This window comes from Phocoena sinus, chromosome 2, assembly GCF_008692025.1.
Source record: "Phocoena sinus isolate mPhoSin1 chromosome 2, mPhoSin1.pri, whole genome shotgun sequence".
Classification (NCBI taxonomy): domain Eukaryota; kingdom Metazoa; phylum Chordata; class Mammalia; order Artiodactyla; family Phocoenidae; genus Phocoena; species Phocoena sinus.
In genome coordinates this window covers 72,454,118-72,477,445 of record NC_045764.1, presented here as the reverse complement: position 1 = coordinate 72,477,445, position 23,328 = coordinate 72,454,118, and the positions used below count along the sequence as shown (strand labels likewise).

The window sequence follows — 23,328 nt, the reverse complement described above, 5'->3', positions numbered from 1 at the left end:
TTTATTAAAAAAATTTTTAATAACTTTTTTGGAGTGTTGTGTTTTCGTTTTCATTTGTCTCTTGGTATTTTTTAATTTTCTCTTTGATTTCTTCAGTGATCCATTGGTTGTTTAGTAGCATATTATTTAGCTTCCACATGTTTGTATTTTTTGCAGTTTTTTCCTTACAGTTAATTTCTAGCCTCATAGTGTTGTGGTCGGAAAAGATGCTTGATATAATTTCCATTTTCTTAAATTTACTGAGGTTCACTTTGTGGCCCAGCATGTGATCTATCCTGGAGAATGTTCCATGTGCAGTTGAAAAGAATGTATATTCTACTGCTTTTGGATGGAGTGCTCTGTAAATATCAATTAAGTCCATTTGGTCTAGTGTGTCATTTCAGGCCTGTGTTTCCTTATTGATTTTCTGTCTGGATGATCTGTCCATTGATATAAGTGGGATGTTAAAGTCCCCCAGTATTATTGTGTTATTGTCAATTTCTCCTTTTATATGTGTTAACATTTGCCTTTTATATTGAGGTGCTCTTATGTTGGGTGCATATATATTTACAATTGTATTTTCTTCTTGATTTGATCCTTTGATTATTATGTAATGTCCTTCTTTGTCTCTTGTAAGAGTCTTTATTTTAAAGTCTATTTTGTCTAAGTGTTGCTACTCTGGCTTTCTTTTGATTTCCATTTGCTTAGAATACCTCATTCCATCCCCTCATTTTCAGTCTGTATGTGTCTCTAGATCTGAAGTGAGTCTCTTGTAGGCAGGATATACAGGTCCTGTTTTGTTATCCATTCAGCCAGTCAGTGTCTTTTGGCTGGAGCATTTAGTCTGTTTGCATTTCAGGTAATTACCAATATGTATATTCCTGTTGCCATTTTGTTAATTGTTTTGGGTTTGTTTTTGTAGGTCTTTTTTTCCCCTTTCTTCTTTGGTTCTCTTCTCTTGTGATTTGATGACTATCTTTAGTGTTAGGTTTGGCTTCCTTTTTCTTTTTTATGTGTATATCTATTATAGATTTTTGTCTTGCAGTTACCGTGAGGTTTTTGTATAGCAGTGTATGTATATACCTGCTTGTTTTAAGTTGCTCATCTCTTAATTTCAAATGCATTTTAGATACCCTGCATTTGTACTCTCCTCCCCTCACGATTACTGTTTTTGATATTTTACATCTAATTCTTTTGTGTATCCCTTAACTGCTTATTGTGGATACAGATGATTTTACCTTTTTTGTCCTCCCTACTAGCTTTGTGTGTAGATGATTTCCTACCTTTATTGTATGTTTGCCTTTGCCAGTGAGCTTTTCCATTTCACGACTTTCTTATTTCCAATTGTGGCCTTTTCTACCTAGAGAAGTTCCTTTAGCGTTTGTTTTAAAGCTGGTTTGGTGGTGCTGAATTCTTTTAGCTTTTGCTTGTCCATAAAGCTTTTGATTTCTCCATCAAATGTGAACGAGAGCCCTGCTGGGTAGAGTATTCTTCGTTGTAGATTTTTCTCTTTCATCACTTTAAGTATGTCCTGCCACTCCCTTCTGGCCTGCAGATTTTTTCTGCTGAAAAAATCAATGGATAGCCTTATGGTAGTTCCCTTGTATATTATTTGTTGCTTTTCTCTTGTTGCTTTTAATATTCTTGCTAAGAGTGTAAATCTTAAATGTCCTCATCATAGCAACTACAAAAAGGTAATTTTGTGAGGTGAAGAATGTGTTAACCTTACTGTGGTAATCATTTCTCAATATATACATATATCAAATCATATTGCACACCTTAAACTTACATAATGTTCTATGTCAGTTATATCTAAATAAAGCTGGAAAAGATGGCATCATGTGATCATTTGATAAGTGTTAAAGCCACTAAGGTGTTTGATAAAATTCAGGTACTCATTATAAAAATTTCCATAAAATGCTGGAATAAAAGTGTACTTCCTCAACAGGATAGAATGTTTTAAACCTATCATCAGCATTCTACTCAACAGAGAAGTGCTAGAGGGAAATCTATAAAAATTGGGATCAGAACAAGTTACCCTTTAACATTGTTTTGGAAGTTATAGGAAGTGTGGTAAGACATAAAAATTTTTTTTAAATGCATAACTTTAGGAAATGAAAAAATTATTATTACTCTTTGCTATGATTGTCTTTTAACAAGGATAAACAATCATATTTTTAACATGTACTTTGAAATAATGATAGATTCACAGGAAGTTGGAAACATAATTCAGAGAATCAAAAAGTCAGAGTAACAAGTATGGGTGAGGATGTAGGGAAACTGGAGCCCTCATATACTGCTGCTAGGAATGTAAAATGGTGCAGCCACCTTAGAGAATAGTCTGGCACTTCCTCAATTATTAAACATAGAGATACCATATGACCTAGTAGTTCTACTCCTCGGTATATATGCCCAAGAGAATTCAAAGCACATGTCCACAGAAAAACTTGTACGTGAAAGTGTATAGCTGCATTTAGCAAAAATGTGGAAACAACCCACATGTTCATCAGCTGATGAATGGATGAACAAAATGCGGTATATCCATAAGGTGCAATATTATTTGGTCATAAAAAGAAATGAAGTGTACTGCTTCATGCTACAGCATGGATGAATTTTGGAAATGTTATGTGAAGTGAAAGAAGCCTGTCACAAGATTCCATTGATATAGAATGTCCAGAAAGGCAAATCCATAGAGACAGAAAGTAGATTAGTGGTTGCTTAAGAGTGGGGTAGGATCAGCAGACCTATGTGAGTAATAGCTAATGGTACAGGATTTTTCTTTTTTGGGGTGATGAAAATGCTTTAAAACTGACTGTGGTGATAGTTGCACATATCTGTAAATATACTAAAATCCACTGAATTAGATACTTTAAATAGGTCTATTGTATGGTATGTGAATTATATCTCAATAACGTTGTAAAACTAAATAATAATACCCTTTTCATCGTTTCCCTCAATGGTAACTATAGTGCAATGTCACAACCAGGAAATCGACTTGGTACAGTTCACAGACGTTAATCACATTTCATGTTCTGTATGTACTCATTTGTGTGTGTGTGTGTGTGTGTTTAGTTCTGTGCAGTTTTTTTCATGTGTAGATTTGTGTTACCACCACTGTAGTCAAGATAGTGAACTCTAATCCATAGAGAATACCTTGTGCTACCCTTTTATGGCCATACACACGTCCCACCCCTTCCTGTTTCGCCTCACACCCTACTCCCTTCCCCTGGTCTCTGTACCCCCTAGCAACCACTGATTTATTGTCTGTCTGAATAATTTTGTTATTTCAAAAGTACTACATAAACGGAATCATATGATACATAAATTTTTGAGGGTTTTTTTTCATTTAGTAGAATTCCCTTGAGATCTCTCCAAGTCATAATGTGTGTCAGTAGTCCATTGCTTTTTATTGCCAAATAGTATTCCATAGTATGCAAGTACCAGTTTGTTTAGCCATTTATCACTGAAGGACATTTGGGTTTCTAGTTTGTGCCTATTCTGAATAAAGATGCTATAAATATTTGTATATAGGTTTTTGTGAGAATGAAGTGTTCATTTCATTGGGCTAAACGCCCAAGAGTACAATTGCTGAACCATATGGTAAGGACACACTTAGCGTTATAACAAACAGCCAGACTGTTTTCCAGAGTGACTGTACCATTTGACATTCTTACCAGCAAAATATGAGTGATCCAGTTTCTTATCTTTCTCTTCAGCATTTCGTGTTATCATTGTTTTTTTCTTTTAGCCTTTCTGATAGATGTTTTATGATATCTTATTGCGGTTTTAATTTGCATTTCCCTGATGGCTAATGATTTTGAACATCTTTTCCTGTGCTTCTTTGCCATCTGTATATCCTCTTCAGTGAAATGTCTGTTCATGTTTTTATGACCAACTTTCTAGTTAGATTTTTTTTTCTTACTCTTGAGTTTTAAGAGTTCTTTATATATCCTAGGTCCAAGTCCTTTGTTAAATGTGATTTGTGAATATTTTCTCATAGTCTGTAACTTGTCTTTTTATCCTCTTGACAAGGTTTTTCACAGAATACAGGTTCTTAATTTTGAAGATGGGTGTTTTATCATGTTTTACTTTTATGGATCTTGCTTTAAGTGTTACGTCTGAGAGGTCTAACTCTAGGCTCCGAAGATTTTCTCCTGTGTTTAGTTCTAAATGTTCTACAGTTTTACATTTTACATTTAGGTCCATGGTCCACTTGAGTTTGTTTTGTTTAATTTTATTTTCTTTGGCTGCATCGCATCTTAATTACGGCACGCGGGATCTTTCTTGTGGCGTGCGGGCTTCTCTCTAGTTGTGGCACTTGGGCTCCAGAGGGGGCTGGCTCAGTAGTTGCGGTGTGTGGGCTTAGTTGCTCCGCGGCACGTGGGATCTTAGTTCCTTGATCAGGGGTTGCACCCACGTCCTCTGCATTGGAAGGTGGATTGTTAACTACTGGACCACCAGGGAAGTCCCCACTTGAGTTTGTATAAGATGTTAGGTTTTGTATAAGATGTGAGGTTTTTAGGTCAAGGTTCATTTTTGGCCTATGGATGTCCAGTTGCCCCAGCACTGTTTTTTGAAAGGGCTATCCTTCCTCCACTGGATTTTTTCTTTATCCTTGTCAAAATTCATTTGAATACATTGCTATGAATCTATTTCTATTCTGTTCTATTGATTTGTGTTCATCCTTCCACTGATAATCACACTGTCCTGATCACTTTAGCTGTATAGTAAGTGTTAACATCAAGTTGAATGATTCTCTTTACTTCTTTTTTCTTTTTCAAAATTGTTTTAGCTAATTTAGGTCCTTTGCCTTTCCACGAACACTTTAGAACAGGGTTGTCTGTGTCTACAAAAAACTTAGCTGGGATTTTGATAGGCACTGCATTGAATTTATAGATCAATTGGGGGAGAATTGATAACTTTACTATGTTGAGTTTTTCAATCCATGAACATGATAGTAGATCCTCTTTGATTTCTTTCATCAACATTTTGTAATTTTCAGTGTGCAGATCCTTATACATGTTATAACAATATACAGTCATTTTAATTTTTAGGTTTATTTTTAAATTCAGTGAATAGAGCAGATAAATTTACAACACATATGTCAGCAGCATGAAATAACCTGTGTGTGTATAAATAAGTGCAACCATTTAGAATATATGGTAAAAAGACATCACACACAGAATAGCACATACACACACAAAATTGTTTGGGTAAGGGACAGTATGTGTTTTAAAGGCATAAGTAACATTTCTCTAGACCCCCCAATCTGAACATACCATTAAATTGTGAAGGAAGTTCATTGGCATAATTTAAGAAGTACATTAAAAGTGATTAATTCACTACTTGGATAGACTATTTGAAATCCTAAATTAAATAAGTCAATGAAATCATAAATTATAAAATGTAAATATTGATATTAAACACACTTAATCATACCACATGGCCTTCAGATCAGTATATATTGTGAGAGAACTAGTTTGCTATGTTTATAGGTCCTTCCATCATATTTTCCTCTGTATCTGTGTACATCTTGTCCTAATATTCAGAGCATTATGCAGTTGGCCCTTGAACAACGTGGGGGTTAGCGGGCATCGACCCTTTGCGCGGTCCAAAATCCGCGTATAACTTACAGTTGGCCCTCTGTACCTGCAGTTTGTCTGTATTCACGGTTCCACATTTGTGGATTCAACCCGTATGGATCATGTAGTTCTATAGTATTAGCTATTGAAAAGAAGTGGACTCACCTGGTTCAAACCCATGTGGTTCAAGGATACTTCATACTGTATTTTATATTGTTATAATAGAAAGTGCTTGGGTGTTGGAGTCGGGAAGACTGGCCTAGAATTCTTGATGCAATATTGCCTATGTGAGAAATGACAGAAACTCGTGACTTGGAGAGACATCCTTAACCTTCTGAAACCTCAGTTTCTTCATGTGAAAAATGGGAATGGTAATTCTTTACAGAGCTCTAATGAAGATTAAGTGAGGTAATGTATGTAAAGAAATGTAGTAGCTGGAATGTAGGGATATTTGATACATTCTAGGTTATCCCAACTCCTTAACCCTCCTCACAATTCCCTAATTCCTGGCCCCTGAGTCCTCCAACTTTTCATTAGCTTTTAAAGTTCATGGTACAGAGCAGGGGTTGGCAAACTTTTTAGTGAAGGGCCCAGGTAGTCAATATCTTAGCCTTTGCTAGTCGAACCACTCATCTCTGTGCTTGTATCCTGAAATCGGTAGGCAATATGTAAATAAATGAGCGTGGTGTGTTTCTGTAAAGCTTTATTTATGGATTGTGAAATTTCAATTTCATATAATTTTCACGTTTCATGAAGTATTATTACTCTTAATTTTTTTTTTCAACCATTTGAAAATAGAAAATTCACTCTTAGCTCTCAGGCCAAAAAAGAGGTGCTGGGGGGAGCAGAAAACTGGATTTAGTACCTGCCATAGTTTTCTGACCCCAATAGAGAGGATGTCTCTAATAAGCCTGTTATGTGGCAGTGTTCTCAGTGGCTAAGAACATATCCTTCGAAAAGAAAGACCTGGGTTTGTAATTCTGGCTTTGCCACTTAGTTTGACCTTCGATAAGTTACTTTACCTTCCATCTCTAAAGCTCAGCTTGCTCACCTAGAGTGCTGACTTTTTATGAGGTTAAAGGAAGTAATATAGAAAAAAGGACTGTTGCACAAATGATCTCAATAAATGGGAGCTGTAAACATCTACAGTCTTCCTCTTTCATTGAAATCTTTTGCAGTTTATCTTGATAAGTTTTTCAGAACCCCATAAGGAATGGTAAGGCATTTCCCATGACTTGCAAAGAATCTTGTTTCTTTCCCGGAAACCCTTGTGGGAACCTTCTGAGTTATAAACTTGCCTTTAACCTTCCCTGCAACCACAGCCAGAGCCTTGAGGGTTAGATACCTTGGGAGCTGAGCCTCTTCTCCCCTCAACTGTAAAAGCATCACAGAGGGCATTCAGAGCATCTCAGAATCATGAATTAAATCAACATGGATTGCCAGTTGTTTTAGGGAGAGAAATGGCTAATGAACAGGGTCTTTAGCACCCTTTTGCTTTGGAGCAGCCATCCCTTTCTGCCGTGCTCCTAAAAGCAAAAAGCATACTGATGACACAGCAAAGCACACAAGGCAGCACTTTGGCAGGAAGCCAGTAGAGAACTGGTGAGCACAGCTGGATCACAGGCTTAGGCCACATTGAAGTTGGGCTTAGAGCCAAAGCATGCCCAACGCTTAGCCCACTGGCATCCCTCCACCCAAGTCCGAATCTGATGTAAGGCACAGGTGATGTCAGAATCAGCCAATATCCACACCTGTGAGAAGAGCCCGAGGCTGAGCAGGATTGATAACAGCCAGCTGCCAGGACCGAACCCACAGTAATGGTTGAGATGTGCTTGAAAGAGGAGCAGCATGGCTTATTAGTAGATCCTGACTTTCCTTGGTAGAATACATACCTTCTCCTGCCTGTATGTCATGTGAGCTCGACACATCCTCAAAACAAAACCAACCTGATGAGGACTGCCTTGAGAGAGAAGTTGCTAGGTAGCTGGCAAACTCACACCCACAGTCTGCGTGTATCTGCACGAGAGAGACGGGTCTTCACTGCATCCTGCCTAGCCTAATTGCTTCTCCTGGAGATAAAGGATGCTGGTGTCTGTAGTTGGAAGGCTGGAAAGGAGACGTGTGGAGTGGACTGAGATTCGAGATTTGGAGAGGAAGGGGGAGCCTTATTGCCTCTGGACCTTCTATCATGCAGGTCTGCCACTGAGGGTCTAAGGCAGGTCCTCTGTCAGGGGAGCCCCTTATATCACTAGCACAGAGCCAAGCCCCTCGCTGTTTTAACTTTCTCCAGCTGCTCTGCATTTTGCGGGTAGGCACTGAAATAATTGTGTCCCTTGATGGTGGTCTCTGTTGCTGAGTGACAGTATTTTCTGAGTTCCTTATATACCCTTCCCCCCTAGTCGTGACCTTCTAATGGAATGCCCGCTGTAAGTTGTTTGTTTGTTCACTCTGGTTTCCTCTCCCAGGCCAGAACCATCTCGACAGGAGTCAGGGCAATCCATCACGATCCTGTATTCCCTCACCCCAAAGCCCCTCACTGGGGAAGTACAGATTTGAAAGGAGGAAGGCAACAGCTGCAAACCATATTTTATTTCTGATCCCCTTCCTGGTGCCAGCAGCTGGGCTGGTACCAGCCCTGTGTGACTAAACTAGCCGCCTGGAACCTCTCCACGTAAATCTGTATGGCTCCTGAAGCCAAGTGATGTGTACTGGCATGGTCCACCCTGCGCTGATATCACCCCTGGTGGAAATGGCCTCTCCACAAAGGATCTGACTCTTCTCTGAGTTTTTCCTAACTCAGAGGTTCTTACAGTGCCATATTCCCCTCCTCAGACACCCACACAGATTCCTAATGCCTTTATCTCCTCCTCTTGGGAGGAAACTGGAGGTGTGCCGTGACCTTCACTGTTTGACGGTTTATGAACTGCCCACAGGGGCTGGGAGGAGTGTTTTTGCCTTTTCTCTAATTGCTTCCATCAGAAGTAGTATACTGTGGTAGACAGTCTTTTTTGAAGTCAGAGATGTCTTTGAGCTGCTGAAGTCTGTGTTCTAATCCTGACTTTATCACTTACTACTGTTTGCCGTGGGCAAGTTGCTGGTTCCTGCATTTCAAGACTGGCATGATGATGATGCCACCGCCGCCAGCATTTGGGGGATGCTCTGAAAATTAATGGATAATGATTGTTAAGTATCTGTCACACTCCTGGCTTGTTTTAAGTGCCTGTCCCCTTGTACACACACCCGTGTATACTTGCACACTTTGTGCTAATTTATATGTGTATTCCTCTGGTAGTAGTGGTTTGGGCATTGCTAGGTTTCTGCAGATATTTTTTGAAAAGTTTGTTTTTTTTCCTGACAACAATAGGAATGTGTATTAAGTTTTTCGAAAAAGGGAAAGCACACGAAAAAATACAAATTGTATGAGATGATCATTGGCACCATTTTGTCATGTAATGAATTTTCTGAAAATTCTATTTAAAATTTTATTTCACGTAGGATCATGCTGTACAGTCGACTTTTTAATTTTTTAATGTGAATGAATTTTTATTATGAATCCACTTGTTTTCCTATAATATGATTTTTAATAATTGTAGTCTATTATTTGGATGTACCATCATTTATTTATCATATCTCTTGTGGTTGAACTTTGTTGGTTATTTCTAGTTTTTCACTGTGATAAACTCTAGTTGATCCTTCTTGCAGCATAATCTTTATACACATTTATAAGTTCTTTTTGAATAAGTTTTGAAAAGCAAGTTGGGTTAAAAGTAGAAACATTTTTAAAGCTTTGAATTTTAAAGCTTTTCTTCCATAAAGCCTTTGCTATTTTAAATGCCCACGAGTAGTGGTCCCCCTTCATACCTTCTTTAATTGAGTATTAAGTTTTTTAAAACATGATTACATATACATGAAAATTTATCTTATTGCTTATTATCTAGTTATTTAAACATTTTCTGTTCATGTTCTTTGCCACTTATGTTTGACGATTTATGATAACCTTTAATATATGAAGTATATGAAATCTTTTATCATACTATTTGTTGTAGATATTTATTCCCCAGTCATTTGCCTTTTAATTTCTTTATGGTGAGGTCTCTTTCTTTTTCTCCCACTCTCTTTCTTTTTTAAAAAAATGTATCAAAGTCCATATATTTTATAGTTAAAGCTATTAATCTTTTCCTTTAGTTATTTTTTTATTTTAGCTTTTGTGCTAAGAAGTCATTTCCCCCTGAGAAATCACAAAAATATCCAACTGTGTGTTCTTCCTAAATTATTTACCTTTTTTGAATTTCTTGTGGCATGAGTGTGAGGTACGGATTCATTATTTTAATAGGCATGATGACTATTTCTTTAAAAACTTATGAAAACTAATCATAAAATATTTTAAGGGTCAGTAGATACACATAAAAAATACCAAAATGAAGAACCCAAATGGAAATATATTTCAGTGATTATTTAAAAAAAAAAAAAGGCTGTGTTTAGTATTGAGAAGATGCTACTCTGGCAGTTGTAGTTAATTCTAAACAGCTAAAGTACCGTATTTAAATTCCACATTAACCCTTTTTTGTTACTCACTGAGGTGGCTACTGGGAGTGATAGTATTTGGAGTTCACTTGAACTTCTTTTTCTCTGGATATCTTTTTTCTGTCACAATCTCTGTTTTTGGAGCAACCTGCCCTCCTGGACAGTATCTCTCTCCAGGAAGTGTGCCTTTGTGGATCCTTCCAGTCTTCTGATGGCTCTGTTTTAGCTTCCATTCCTTTAATTTAGGAATCATTTATCTAGTCTTAAAATTCTGGTTTTCCGATAGCCCTGCCTGTTTTTGAAACACAGTGTTGTAGGTTGACCGTAGGCAAAACATCACAAAATTACTGATAACTTGGAAAAATCAGATGTATTCAGAGGAAGAGCACTGACTCTTGTTACCTCCTGTTTCAGGAAAAGATGAAAGGCAAGAACAAGCTGGTGCCTCGCCTGCTAGGGATCACCAAGGACTCGGTGATGCGCGTGGATGAAAAGACCAAGGAAGTGCTGCAGGAGTGGCCACTCACCACAGTCAAGCGCTGGGCAGCCTCACCCAAGAGCTTCACACTGGTAGGGACTGGCTGAAGGCAGTGAGTGGGCCAGCATGGCCTTGGGTGATATCGTGGGGCAGGGAAACAATACAAGCCCATTGGGTTTCCCTGCCCTTGGAGAGGGACAGATGGGGGGGGTCCACGAGGGCAGGGGTGGGCACTGGTCCAGAAGTGAGCGAGATGTCTGAGAGCTGGGTCTCATTGGCCACCTCTTCCTCTCTAGTGCTCTAAGTCTGTCTGAGTTCTTTAATTAGAAAGAGCCAGTCAGGGATGATTCTCAGTCTCTGTGGTCCTGATGCCATGCCTAGTATACCCTAAAAGGCAGCTTTATAATGCTCTGAGGCCTGTACAAAGGCTCCCTCCTCATCTTTAGTTGTTTTAGAAGTTCCTAAGAATTGTGACAACTTGCCAAGCTATGTTTTCCCAGCCTGCCTATGAAGAGAACATTGTTGTATGGTGGAAATAGCATAGACTGTGGGGTAACATTCGAAATCAGCTTTCATTCCCAGCTCCGTGCCCTTGCTCAAGTTACTTCTCCTCTCTGAGCCTTAATGTCCTCAGCTGTGAAATGGGGGTAGTAATACCTGTTTCACAGAGTTGTCAGAATCAAATGAGACGATGATAATAAAGTGCTCAAAGTGAAATGCATGGAAAGTAGGGAGAATGTTTGTTCCAGACCTTTAAACCTCTGAATTCTTCCTCCCAATCTCAGTATCTGCTCTTAACAGAGTATACCATGTGGCCTTAACTGTAGCCAGCCACATTGGTATGTGAGAATTGGTAGGGCAATTATTTTGTAGCACATATCGAGCCATAAGAGAAATCAGAAAGTGTTGACATTTGTGAATTTCTTCAGCACTCCTGAACTGTACTATTCTCCAGCTCTTGTGAACACTTGAAATAACTGCATCTAGGCAAGATCTTATAATAGGGCATCAGAAAAAAGGTATAAGGAAGGGACCTTAGTGGGAGTATTAGTTATCTAATTTGATCATTGATTGATAGACTCTTGCCAGTTGGGAGGAATCTTCAGAAAACATACCTTCTTTCCTCCTGTAGTGAGTAACAGCTGTATCCACATGGCCCTTAAAAAGTAGGTGTTCACGCTTAGTGAACTAACTTCTCATCTTCCATTGTAGGTAATTGTGGATAATTTCTAAAATAGAAAAATCAAGAAATCAATATAAATATATTATTTAGAAATACTAGAAGAAATTGCTAAAAAGGATTCAAAGTAGTTGCACGGGGGATGGAAAGTGAAGGTGGGAATGGGTAGGGCAGGCATAGCTATGTTTTGTTATATACATTTTGATACTATTGGTCTTTTTAAGCTAGACCCAAGTACTGCTTTTTTAAAAACAAAAAGTTATTAAAAACTGTTGCGAATTGCAGTAACTACCTGAAGCGAAAGAGAGAACAAATATCAATGTTTTTACTAAAGTTGGAGTAAAGCTTATAACCTGTTAAGTTTCTTTCCTTCCTACCCAGCTTTAATTTAATAGACAAGTGTTTAGAGATTTTCCTGTTGTCTTTCTGTTATTGAGTTTTAGTTTGTTTCTCTTATGGTCAATGAGATGTACTGTGATTCTCTTAATGTTCATGGAACATACTTTGTATGATTTCAATTTGTAGAATTTTAAGGTTTGTTTTATATCACAGGGATATGATCATTCTTGGAGAATGTTCCATGAGTGCTTGAAAAGAATGTGCATTCTGCTGTAGTGTTGGGTGTAGTGTCCTATAAATGCTAGTTAGATCCTGTTAGCTGTTGGTGGTATTTCAGTCTTACATATCCTTGTTAATTTTCTGTCTAGTAATTCTAACAATTCCTGAGAGTGAAGTTCCCAACAGCAATTGGGGATTTTTTCTATTTCTCCTTTCATCTCTATCAGTTTTTGTTTCATGTATTTTGAAGCTCTGCTGTTCTGTATCTATACATTTAAGATTATGCTGTGTTCTTAATGGAGAAATTGTTCTATCATTATGTTCTTTTGTTCATAGTAAAGATTTTGCTCTGCAGTTTGCTTTATCTTACATTGGTATAGCCACTCACGCTTTTTTTGTGTGTGTTTGTGGTACGCGGGCCTCTCACTGTTGTGGCCTCTCCCGTTGCGGAGCACAGGCTCTGGACGCGCTGGCTCAGCGGCCATGGCTCACGGGCCCAGCCGCTCCGCGGCATGTGGGATCTTCCCAGACCGGGGCACGAACCTGTATCCCCTGCATCGGCAGGCAGACACTCAACCACTGTGCCACCAGGGAAGCCCCACTCATGCTTTTTTAAATTAGGTGTTTGAATGTTATATTTTTCTACCCTTTTATTTTAAACCTAGTTATATTGTTAGGTTTTAAATGAATTTCATGTAGAGAGCATGGAGTTGGGTTGTGCTTTTTATTAAAATTCACTCTTGTAATTAATGTCTTTAGGCCAATTATCTTTTAAGCTAATTATTAGTATGTTCGATATTATGTCTACCATTTTATTATTTTTTTGTTTATTTTATTCTCTATTTTTCTTGCCTTCCTGTGGGTTACTTGAACATTTTTTTTTAGAGTTCCATTTTTTTTTCATTAATTAATTTTTGGCTTCGTTGGGTCTTCATTGCTGCACGTGGGCTTTCTCTAGTTGCAGTGAGCGGGGGCTACTCTTTGTTGCAGTGAGTGGTCTTCTCATTGTGGTGGCTTCTCTTGTTGCAGAGAACAGTCTCTAGGCATGTGGGGTTCAGTAGTTGTGGCACGTGAGCTCAGTAGTTGTGGCTCATGGCCTCTAGAGCGCAGGCTTAGTAGTTGTGACGCACGGGGCTTAGTTGCTCCGCGGCATGTGGGATCTTCCCGGGCCAGGGCTCGAACCCGTGTCCCTGCATTGGCAGGTGGATTCCTAACCACTGTACCACCAGGGAAGTCCCTAGAGTTCCATTTTTTTTTTAAAGGCTTCACCAGAGTTTTCTTTTATAAATTTATTTTTTATTTATTTTTGGCTGTGTTGGGTCTTCATTTCTGTGCGAGGGCTTTCTCCAGTTTTGGCAAGTGGGGGCCACTCTTCATCGCAGTGTGTGGGCCTCTCACTGCCGCGGTCTCTCCTGTTGTGGAGCACAGGCTCCAGAAGTGCAGACTCAGTAGTTGTGGCTTACAGGCCCAGTTGCTCTGCGGCATGTGGGATCCTCCCAGGCCAGGGCTTGAACCCGTATCCCCTGCACTGGCAGGCAGACTCTCAACCACTGCACCACCAGGGAAGCCCCTCCATTTTTATTTATAATCTTTTTGAGCATATTTCTTTGCATAGTGCTCTTAGTAATTATTCTAGATACTATCATGTATGTATGAGATTAATTACCACCTACTAGCATCAATGTTTCACCACTTCAAATAAAATATAAAAACTTTACTTCCATTTAGGTCTGTTTACACTCTACACTTTTTGAGTATAATTGTTTAAATATTTCTTCTGTATACATTGACCACTACATGAGATGGTGTTATACAGCTTTTGCTTCAACCATAAAATAAAATGGAAGAAAACTCATGAGGTGAAAGGATAGTCTATTACATTTACTTCTGTTTTTATCCATCTCATTGTTCTTTCTCTTTCAAGTTCCCTGTCTTCTTTTGTTTTCATTTTCCTTATGTTTGGAGAGCTTTCTTTAGCCATTCTTTAAAGGTAGGTCTGCTAGCAACAAATTCTTAGTTTTCCTTCATCTGAGAATGTTATATCCCCTTCATTCATGAAGGTTAATTTTGCCAGTTACAGGATTTGAGATCCACAGTTCTTTTCTTTTAGCACTTGAGAAGTGTCATTCTACTTCTTTCTGGCCTCTGTGGTTTCAGAATAGAAATTTTCTGTCATCAGATTGGTATTCCTTTGTAGGTAATATGTTGCTTTTCTATGCATGTTTTTAAGTTTTTCTTTTCTCTAGTTTTCAAAAGTTCATGGGGTGGGTTTCTGAGGTTGATTCTATTTTGAGGTTTGCTTAGCTTCTTGAATTTGTAGGTTTATGTCTTTCACTAATTCAGAGACGTTTTCAGCCATTATTTCTTTTAATACTTTTTTTTTTTTTTTGGATACCACACTCTACTCTCCTTCCATATTTCTGATGATATGGACGTTAGGTCTTTTCATATATATATATATATATATATATATATTTTTTTTTTTTTTTTTTTTTTTTTTTTTTTTCCTGCCATGCCACACGGCTTGTGTGATCTCAGTTCCCTAGCCAGGAATTGAACCCTGGCTGTGGCAGTGAAAGCCCGGAATCCTAACCATTAGGCCACCAGGGAACTCCCATTAGGTCTTTTTTTAAATTGTTCCACAGATCCCTGAAGCTCTGTTGTATTTTGTCTGTTTTCTGTTGTTTCGCTTGACTAAATTCTGTTGATCTGTTTTCAAGTTTATTCTTTTCTTTGTCATTTCCATACTACTGTTTATATCCTGTGCATTTTACTTTGGTTATGGCATTTTTTAATTCTAAAATTTCAATTTGGTTCCTTTTTATGACTTGGGTTTCTTCATTGAATCTTTCTATTGTTTTCATTTGTTTTGGGAGAATTTGTAATTGGGTGTTGAAACATTTTTTATTATTCAAAATCAAAAATTCCTTATCACATAATTCCAACATCTGCTTCATTTCAATATTGACATCAGTTGATTATCTTTTTTTTTTTTTTTTTTTTTGCGGTATGCGGGCCTCTCCCATTGCGGAGCACAGGCTCCGGACGCGCAGGCTCAGTGGCCATGGCTCACGGGCCTAGCTGCTCCACAGCATGTGGGATCTTCTCAGACCGGGGCACGAACCTGTGTCCCCTGCATCAGCAGGCGGACTCTCAACCACTGCGCCACCAGGGAAGCCCTGATTATCTTTTTTTACGTCGTAGTTATCCTGGTTCTTGAAATGAATTGTGATTTTCAATTATATCCTAGATGTTTTGATTATGATAATAGGAGACTCTTGATATTATTTATATCTTCTGTTGTAGCAGACAGTCAACTTGTTTAGGTTTAGTGTGTAGTGTTCTGGCTGTAGGTTTAGTGTGTAGTGTTCTAGTGTTCAAGTCTTTGTGGACTTGAGTTGCAATGGCAGTTTATTTTCTGAGCCCTTGCAATGCTATTCTGGATTGCTTTGTACTTCTGACTCTGCTGGGGTTCCTGCTCAAAGCCTCTTGGTGCTCGGGGTGTGGGGGAAGAAGGTACTTCCTTGGGCCACCTGCTATTGCTGGCTGACCTTTTTTAGGGGAGGTAGAAGCTACTGAGTGTGAATCTACTTATGCCACTGAGTGGAGGGGAGGGAGACACAGGGCTTCACTGTGGCCACTGCTGCAAAGTGACCAGATCACCCGCCTGCCTGGGTTGTGGAGCAGGTCCTGGGATGGCCAGACTTTCACTGCTTTGCAGGTGCTGGTGAGCAACAACCTAGGTTGTGGAGCTGCTTGAGGCTCCCAGCTAGGTCTCTGTTGGGCTTCCCCTCTCCTGGTCCCTTGGGCAAAGAGAACAGGCTTTTGGGAACTTACTGTTGGACGTTCCAAGTTTCAGCCCTCTCCAGCACCCAGTCTTGGGGGTATGGGATCTAAAACAAAATTCAAGAACTCTTCAGACTGTGGTTCTTCAGGTCCTGAGGTCACCAGGCAGTCTACCTTTCCAGCTTTCAGAGCCCTTTACCATTGCTTGTTGAATAAATTTTAGGGTGTTCAGTTGTATTTAGAGGGGGCAAGCAAGAAAAAGTGAACCCATGCCAGAACCTGTTCCAAAACTGGACCCCCTCACCTTTAAAACTGCTGATGTGCTGTATTTCTTCTAATGTGGGTTTTGTCCCCCCAGGATTTTGGGGAGTATCAGGAAAGCTACTATTCAGTACAGACCACTGAGGGAGAGCAAATATCCCAGCTGATTGCAGGCTACATTGACATCATCCTCAAAAAGGTATTTCATACTGATGCAAATTGGACAACACTTCTTTATTAAAAGACTCAGGTTAGGTGATGAAGCTCCCTGAAAAACAAACAAGCAAGCAGACACCTCATGGAAAGTACTTGATTCACTGATTGAAGCTTTAACATTAAGATTGCTTAAGTGTGAAGTCTTTAACCTCATATCCTAGGAGATTTCTGATTTTGCTGCAGCTCATATTTGTGTCATTGACTGCCAAGTCATGAGCAATAGTGCATCATTTAGCTAATGAATGAGCCTGGCTAACCCCTCAGCGTCTTCCTCTCTACGTAATTGTTATGCTTTCCGGCCTCTATAGAAACTGGCTTTAGGGTCTGAAGATATTCCTTTTCTTTCTTCTCTCTCTCTCTCTTTTTTAACCTATTTTAATGGGGAGTTATATGCCATAGTGGTATACCTTTCCTAGGGCTTCAAGATACAGCCCACAAAAATAGCCAAGTTCTACTGGAATATTCATATCTATGTCTTGATTTTAAGTGTATAAAATTGTGCAGTAATGTTACACAGAAGTCATTATATATCTCTCTGTATTAAATAATATATTTCTTTTTCATTACTCTTGCTTTGTTTCACCCATCACTTATTAATTATCCAATACAAGGAATTTGGGGTAAACCTTAACAGATCTGCTTGTGTGGCTCATTTTAAAAGGCCTCTTAAAAGGGTCTTGTGTCAAGACCTGCTGACTTTCGTTTTTGTCTTGTTTTACCTCAGAAACAAAGTAAAGATAGATTTGGACTAGAGGGCGATGAGGAGTCAACTATGTTAGAAGAGTCCGTTTCCCCCAAAAAGTAAGTATTGTTAAGAGCACTGGAGAACTGGCTTCTCCCTGGATACAGGGCAGGTTTCCTTGTGCCAGCTCTGGGGCTGTTGCCCTGAAGTCCCTCACGTGGAGGAGGTGATAGTGGATGAGATAGATGAGTCTTGCTTCTCGAAGTGTGGTCCCCAGACCATTGTCATCAGTGTTGAGGGTGTCTTGTTGGGGCGGCGGTGGCTGGGGACTTCAGGGAGACACTGAACAAGATGTAATGCGTAATTCCACCTTTAGACACAGTGAGCCTTCATGAGTCCTGTTCTGAATTTCTGATTTAAATCTCATAAACTGCATCATTATCATCAGAGCCTGGAGACTGAGTTTAATTCTGTACCTTTGGGCTAGGGGCCTAGCCAGTAGAGGAGTTTTTGTTTATGGGATGCTTTTACCTGCCACGCTTGATACATATGTCATGAGGCAGCAGAGGAACAAGAAAAGAACATGGACCCTGGAGCCAGAGTTACTGGGTTCAAATCTGGGGTCTGTTTTCTACTGTGTGGCCTTGGGGACATTATGAATTTTCTCTGTCTCTTTCATCTCATCTATAAAATGAGAATAATGATTGATCATACTACCTCATAAGTTTGAATTTAATGATTGAGTTACTAATAAAGCACATAAAACAATCCCTGGTACATAATAAATGTTTACTATTATCATCATTTTAAATTCAGAATAATCTCAATTTAGCTCCATTTTATAAATGAGGAAACTGAGATTTATTAAAATTAAGTAACATCTAATAAGTGAGACTTGTTGACCAAAACCTATTCAGCTACTCCCTTGATGTTAAATAGAGCATTGCAGTAATAACTTTTCTTGCCTGTACTTTGTTGTGTGTGTCCATCTTGCTGTCTCACTTGATCTCAGCAGCATCCCCTTGTGGAAGAGGTAGGCTAGATTTTATCATCCCCAGTTCATAGATGAGGAAACCAAAGCTCTTAGAGGTTAGTTGAGATGCATGCATGTGGCAGAGCCAGGACTCAGATTCAGGTGTTCTGATGTCTCCTATAGTGCACTGCCAGAGAGTTTGAGCATATTCCACCACGTTGAAGTTGTCTAGTAATAGGAATTGTTTCTCTGATGTTGCTGCTCTGTACACTTTCTCACAGTTTGCATCATAATCCCCTTGAAGGTGCTTTTCCATTTGTCCCTTATTTGTACGCAAGTTGGAACCAAATTTGATGTGGTGCATTTCAAGTACTACTTGCTACCCTCTGGCAAAAGACCTTAATTTCTTGAAATTATTAATGGCCATTAGATGGACATTAGTAACCTAGCACTTCCTAGTAGGGTGAGCTGTTCACTTCCTAGGATTCTGCTGTGCTTGAACTTCTCCTAGGAGCAGTTCAGTAAGTGTCTGAGCCCCGCGTGCTGGGACCCTCCCCACTGATGCAGACGGTATCATGGTGCGGTCTGGTCATGGCAAGCAGGAAGAGTGGTCCAGGGGAGTTCCTCATCACTAGACCTTCCACTTCGCCCTGTATTAGACATTGGCTGAGATCTTGCAATGCAGCTGAGCTCCGAGAGGAGCCATAGATCCACCCTCCCTAGTGCCAGCCCCTCCGCAGTTGTTAATGCTGCTGCGTGGATGCCTGTTGCTTGGAATCCTAGCTTGGCTCACAAGCTTTGCCCTGGACAACGGGGAGTGACCTGCAGTGGTTCCAGAACCCTGGGACAGAGGCTGCTGTGCCTTAATGCAGCTGCTCAGCAACCCTGCACCACCACCCCGCCCCCCTGTCCCCCCCACCCCACAGACTACCCCGGACACTCCCTGTGGGTTTGTCCACTGGGCTATGAGGCACCTGTGCCACCCTCAGATTCTTACCTTCATATGCTCAAAGTCCTTTACACTCACTGCTCATTCTAGGAAAATATCAAGAAGTAAAAAAAAACTGACAATTTTTTTATTAGATGCCCTAGGAATCTTCCCAGACTTAAGTTGAAATGATCTGGAAGAGAGCCAAAGTCTGCCAATCATCAAAGTTTCTAAGGTGTTGAAACAGCCTTTATGGTCAATGGCTTTTGACCTGGGGAAGGGGAGCTAAGCTGTGGGAGATTTTAAGTTCTTTTCCACGCTTCTTCCTTCAAGCTAAGGATAAATGGTCTCTGTCCCCAGGGCTTAGAATAGAACGTGGCACACAGTAGATAACGTGTTGAATGAATGCTATTTCAGGTAGAATTTACGAAATAATAGATCAGTGTATCCAAAACATTCACTTATGCCTAGAACATCATTATTTTTTGTGTCTTTTTTAAGAACAACTAATAGCATAATGCCATGAACCTATCAACTAGATACACTGGGAGTAGTTATTTATATTACTGATTATAAAAGGATTCATTCATCTCAGGGTTCTGCTGAAACATTTTAGTGCTGCTACTTCGTTCACAATTCTGTCTGTATTTGCTTCTTGGAAACTGGTTGCCATAGCATGAAGCAGTGAACACTGGTGACACCTGTGGTATCTTATTACACTCCCTGTGAATGGCCACCTCGCAGTGACCAAAGTGCCTGTCCCCCTAGGTCCACCATCTTGCAGCAGCAGTTCAATCGCACCGGGAAGGTGGAGCATGGTTCAGTGGCACTGCCGGCCGTGATGCGCTCCGGCTCCAGCGGGCCTGAGACCTTCAATGTTGGAAGCATGCCCTCCCCACAGCAGCAGGTCATGGTTGGACAGATGCACCGAGGCCACATGCCCCCGCTGGTGAGGCTACCAGGGGACTTGCCCTGCTCGTCACTATGCTGCCTTTGGTGTCCAGGGAGCCACACCAGCCTGGTGATAGGTTGTGTGTGTCATCCTCACTCTCCCTACTTCCTGTCTGAATCCTGGCTCTTCAGCTGTGCAGTCCCAATGCCTAATTCCCAGTGTGTTTTCTTTTAAATGGGTGGCTCTGGCAATGCCCTGTCTAGGACCACAGGTGTCCTTTAGGGCTGGACAAGGACCGGTGGCCTCTCCACGTGGTTTGCGAGAGAGGGATAGGACCCTGCTCCCCTGCCTGCTCATCGGCCCAGATACCCCTCAGAGAGGCTTAGAAGTAGACCAAGTCTCTTCCGATCCACACATTTCCCCCCAGCGGATCATTGGTTCTTTCTGCTGTGCTGGTCTACCTGACTCGGGACCTCTCTCAGGCCTGCTCTGGAATCCCATGCTTTGGGGCAAGAACTTTTTGAAAGCAGAAGAGCCTTAAAGGTCAGAGGTGATTTGAGTGGAGAAGCGTGTTGACTGTAGGTTTGGGTGGAATCTTATTTACTAAGAAGAGTTCTGATGTAACACACCCATGTGATTCCTGTGCAGGAGACCTTCTGTCCTGAGCACTGCAGGATTGGGTCCCCTGAGCTCCCCTGCAGGGACTCTTCCTGAGCCTTCTTGTTTTCCACACTCTGCTGATGAGAATCACCCTATTGCAAACACTCATATTTAGTGTCCTATTAATGTATTATAATCCCTACTGGCCCCCCGTTGAAATAGGAGCTGGTTCAGGCAGTTTGTTGAGACGTACCCTGGGCTGCTTTCTCATGATCTCAGGTCCACTTTCCTTGCTCATGTAGAGCCTGCGTTGCCAATCCAGGAGTGGGGTGTGACCCCTTGTGTTACCTGCCTTTGCAGACCTCGGCCCAGCAGGCCCTCATGGGGACCATCAACACAAGCATGCACGCTGTCCAGCAGGCCCAGGACGACCTCAGTGAACTTGACTCCCTGCCGCCTCTCGGCCAGGATATGGTAAGTGTTGTTCAGTGTTTTTATTCGATGTCTCTGCCCTGGCAGAAAACAGGGTTCTGTGCTCTGACTGGATTCAGTGAGGTGAATCTCTGTCTCCAGCTAGGTGAGTTGGAAGTCCATATTTTTTCAAGAGATGGAGTCTCCATCTCTAGGCTGCACCACAGGAGGAGAGAATCATAGGGTGCTATGGGCTGTTGGCAGTACCCCATAAGGGCTAAGAACTTGGACTCGAGTCATGTCATTTGGACCCAAATTCCAGCTCTACTGCTCAATGGCTGTGTGAATCTGGGCAGCTTACTCTCTCTAAGCCTCCATTTTGTCATCCCTGAGGAGGGCTGTTGTAAAGACCCAACAATCCAATCATGTAAGGAGTTCTCAGTCCTGTACCTAACACATAGTGAGAGCCCGGTGAGTATTAGCTGGGTTTGTTGTTAGTATTTACCAATGGTTCACACACTTGAGCAAGCATCACAGTCTTTCAGAGGGCTTGCTAAAACAGATTGCTGGGCCCCTCCCCCATTGTTTCTGACTCAGTAGGTCTGGGGTGGGGCCTGAGAATTTGCATTTCCAGCAAGTTCTCAGGGGCTGCAGCTACTTGTTCAGAGACCATGCTTCACAAACCACTGGGTTACTACGATTGAGCTTTTCAGCGAGGCAGGGCGATTAGCTGCCTTCCTGTAGCTGCTGCTGCATGAAATTGTCTAGCCCCTTGCTACTTAAATTGTGATCCACAGGCCAGCAGCATTGGCAGCACTTAGGATCTTGCGAGAGGTGCAGAATCTTAGGCCTTACCCCAAACTTCTGAACCAGAATCTGCATTTTAGTAAAGTTCCTGACTGTTTTGTGTACACATTTGCAAACCACTGGCTATCACTGTCCTTCCCTGCCCTGCTTCACACGTTAAAATCACCTGAGGAGTTTTAAGGAGGAAGCCTAGGGCCCAGGTCAGACCAAACAAATCAGTGTTGCCGGTGGGTGGGGCCTGGGTATCAGTGGGTTTTCATCTCCCTATTGTGATTCTAATATGCAGCCAGGGTTGAAGACCACTGCTTTAAGACTGCCTGACCATCGTAGAGCCAGAACCAAGACACAATTTGTAGCCTCATCTTGTCCAGCCAGGCTAACTGCCTCCAAGTTTTCCCTGCTTGGTGTTTTTCATTTGTGTACTTGTGTACCTGCAGGATGCAGCATCCTTAGTGCTGTTTCTCCCAGGCCCCTGAAGTCATTAAATATTTTGCTTTGGGGAGCTTGAGAGTAAAAATACATATGGCAGACTCCCATATCCAGCACAGTTGTGAGAGAAAGTTTTAAAATATCTGGATTTAATATTCTTGCTTCACCAATTTTCAAAGAGTTAGTATATAAAATATTTTAGTGCTAGACATACGCTGAACCAAGATTAATATTTTGGGAATGTTGTGGGAAGCAGATCAGCACCTTATATTACCATAGGATCATCGTTACCAGTGTATAAATGAGCATTTATTGGCTGAGACCAGAAACAGCCAAAAACAGAATTTGCTATTTATAGGGTCAAGTGAACATGAAGTATAAGAACTAGAAAGGTTTTAAAAGACCACTGAGTGAGATTCCACAGTAGAAGAAATGAAAGGCACGGGAGTTGGGTGAAATGTGCTCGAAGTCATATCATTTGTTAGTGGTAGAGCTGGATCCAGAGCAGGGGTCTTGACAACCACCTCCCAAAACCCTACCAGGGAAGGTGCCACGTCAACATGACATTCACCTTGTGAACAAAAGACAATTGCTACACTGATAGAACACGCATGAGCTAGGACACCCTAATTCTAACCCCATTCTCTAAAAAACAAGATGAAGATTAGCAACAGTTGTTGTTGCCACTGTGTGGTATTATTATGAGATACTAATTTTTTATATATATATAATTTTATTTATTTATGGCTGTGTTGGATCTTCGTTTCTGTGCGAGGGCTTTCTCTAGTTGCGGCAAGCGGGGGCCACTCTTCATCGCGGTGCGCGGGCCTCTCACTGTCGCGGCCTCTCTTGTTGCGGAGCACAGGCTCCCGACGCGCAGGCTCAGTAGTTCTGGCTCACGGGCCTAGTTGTTCCGCGGCATGTGGGATCTTCCCAGACCAGGGCTTGGACCCGTGTCCCCTGCATTGGCAGGCAGATTCTCAACCACTGCGCCACGAGGGAAGCCCCATGAGATACTAATTATTTTCAATTTTTAAATTGA

General features: G+C 40.9%; 1 protein-coding gene across 3 annotated transcripts in view; it reads left to right on the top strand.

The window, feature by feature from the left end:
* Nucleotides 1-23,328, top strand: part of TLN2 (talin 2) — a 440,641-nt gene that overhangs the window by 270,371 nt on the left and 146,942 nt on the right. For all 3 annotated transcript variants that reach the window (XM_032622981.1, XM_032622982.1, XM_032622983.1), the window contains 5 exons: nt 10,500-10,655; nt 16,446-16,547; nt 17,289-17,365; nt 19,916-20,096; nt 21,000-21,113. In XM_032622981.1, the coding sequence (XP_032478872.1) occupies nt 10,500-10,655; nt 16,446-16,547; nt 17,289-17,365; nt 19,916-20,096; nt 21,000-21,113 (630 nt within the window). The remainder of the gene's footprint in view (nt 1-10,499; nt 10,656-16,445; nt 16,548-17,288; nt 17,366-19,915; nt 20,097-20,999; nt 21,114-23,328) is intronic.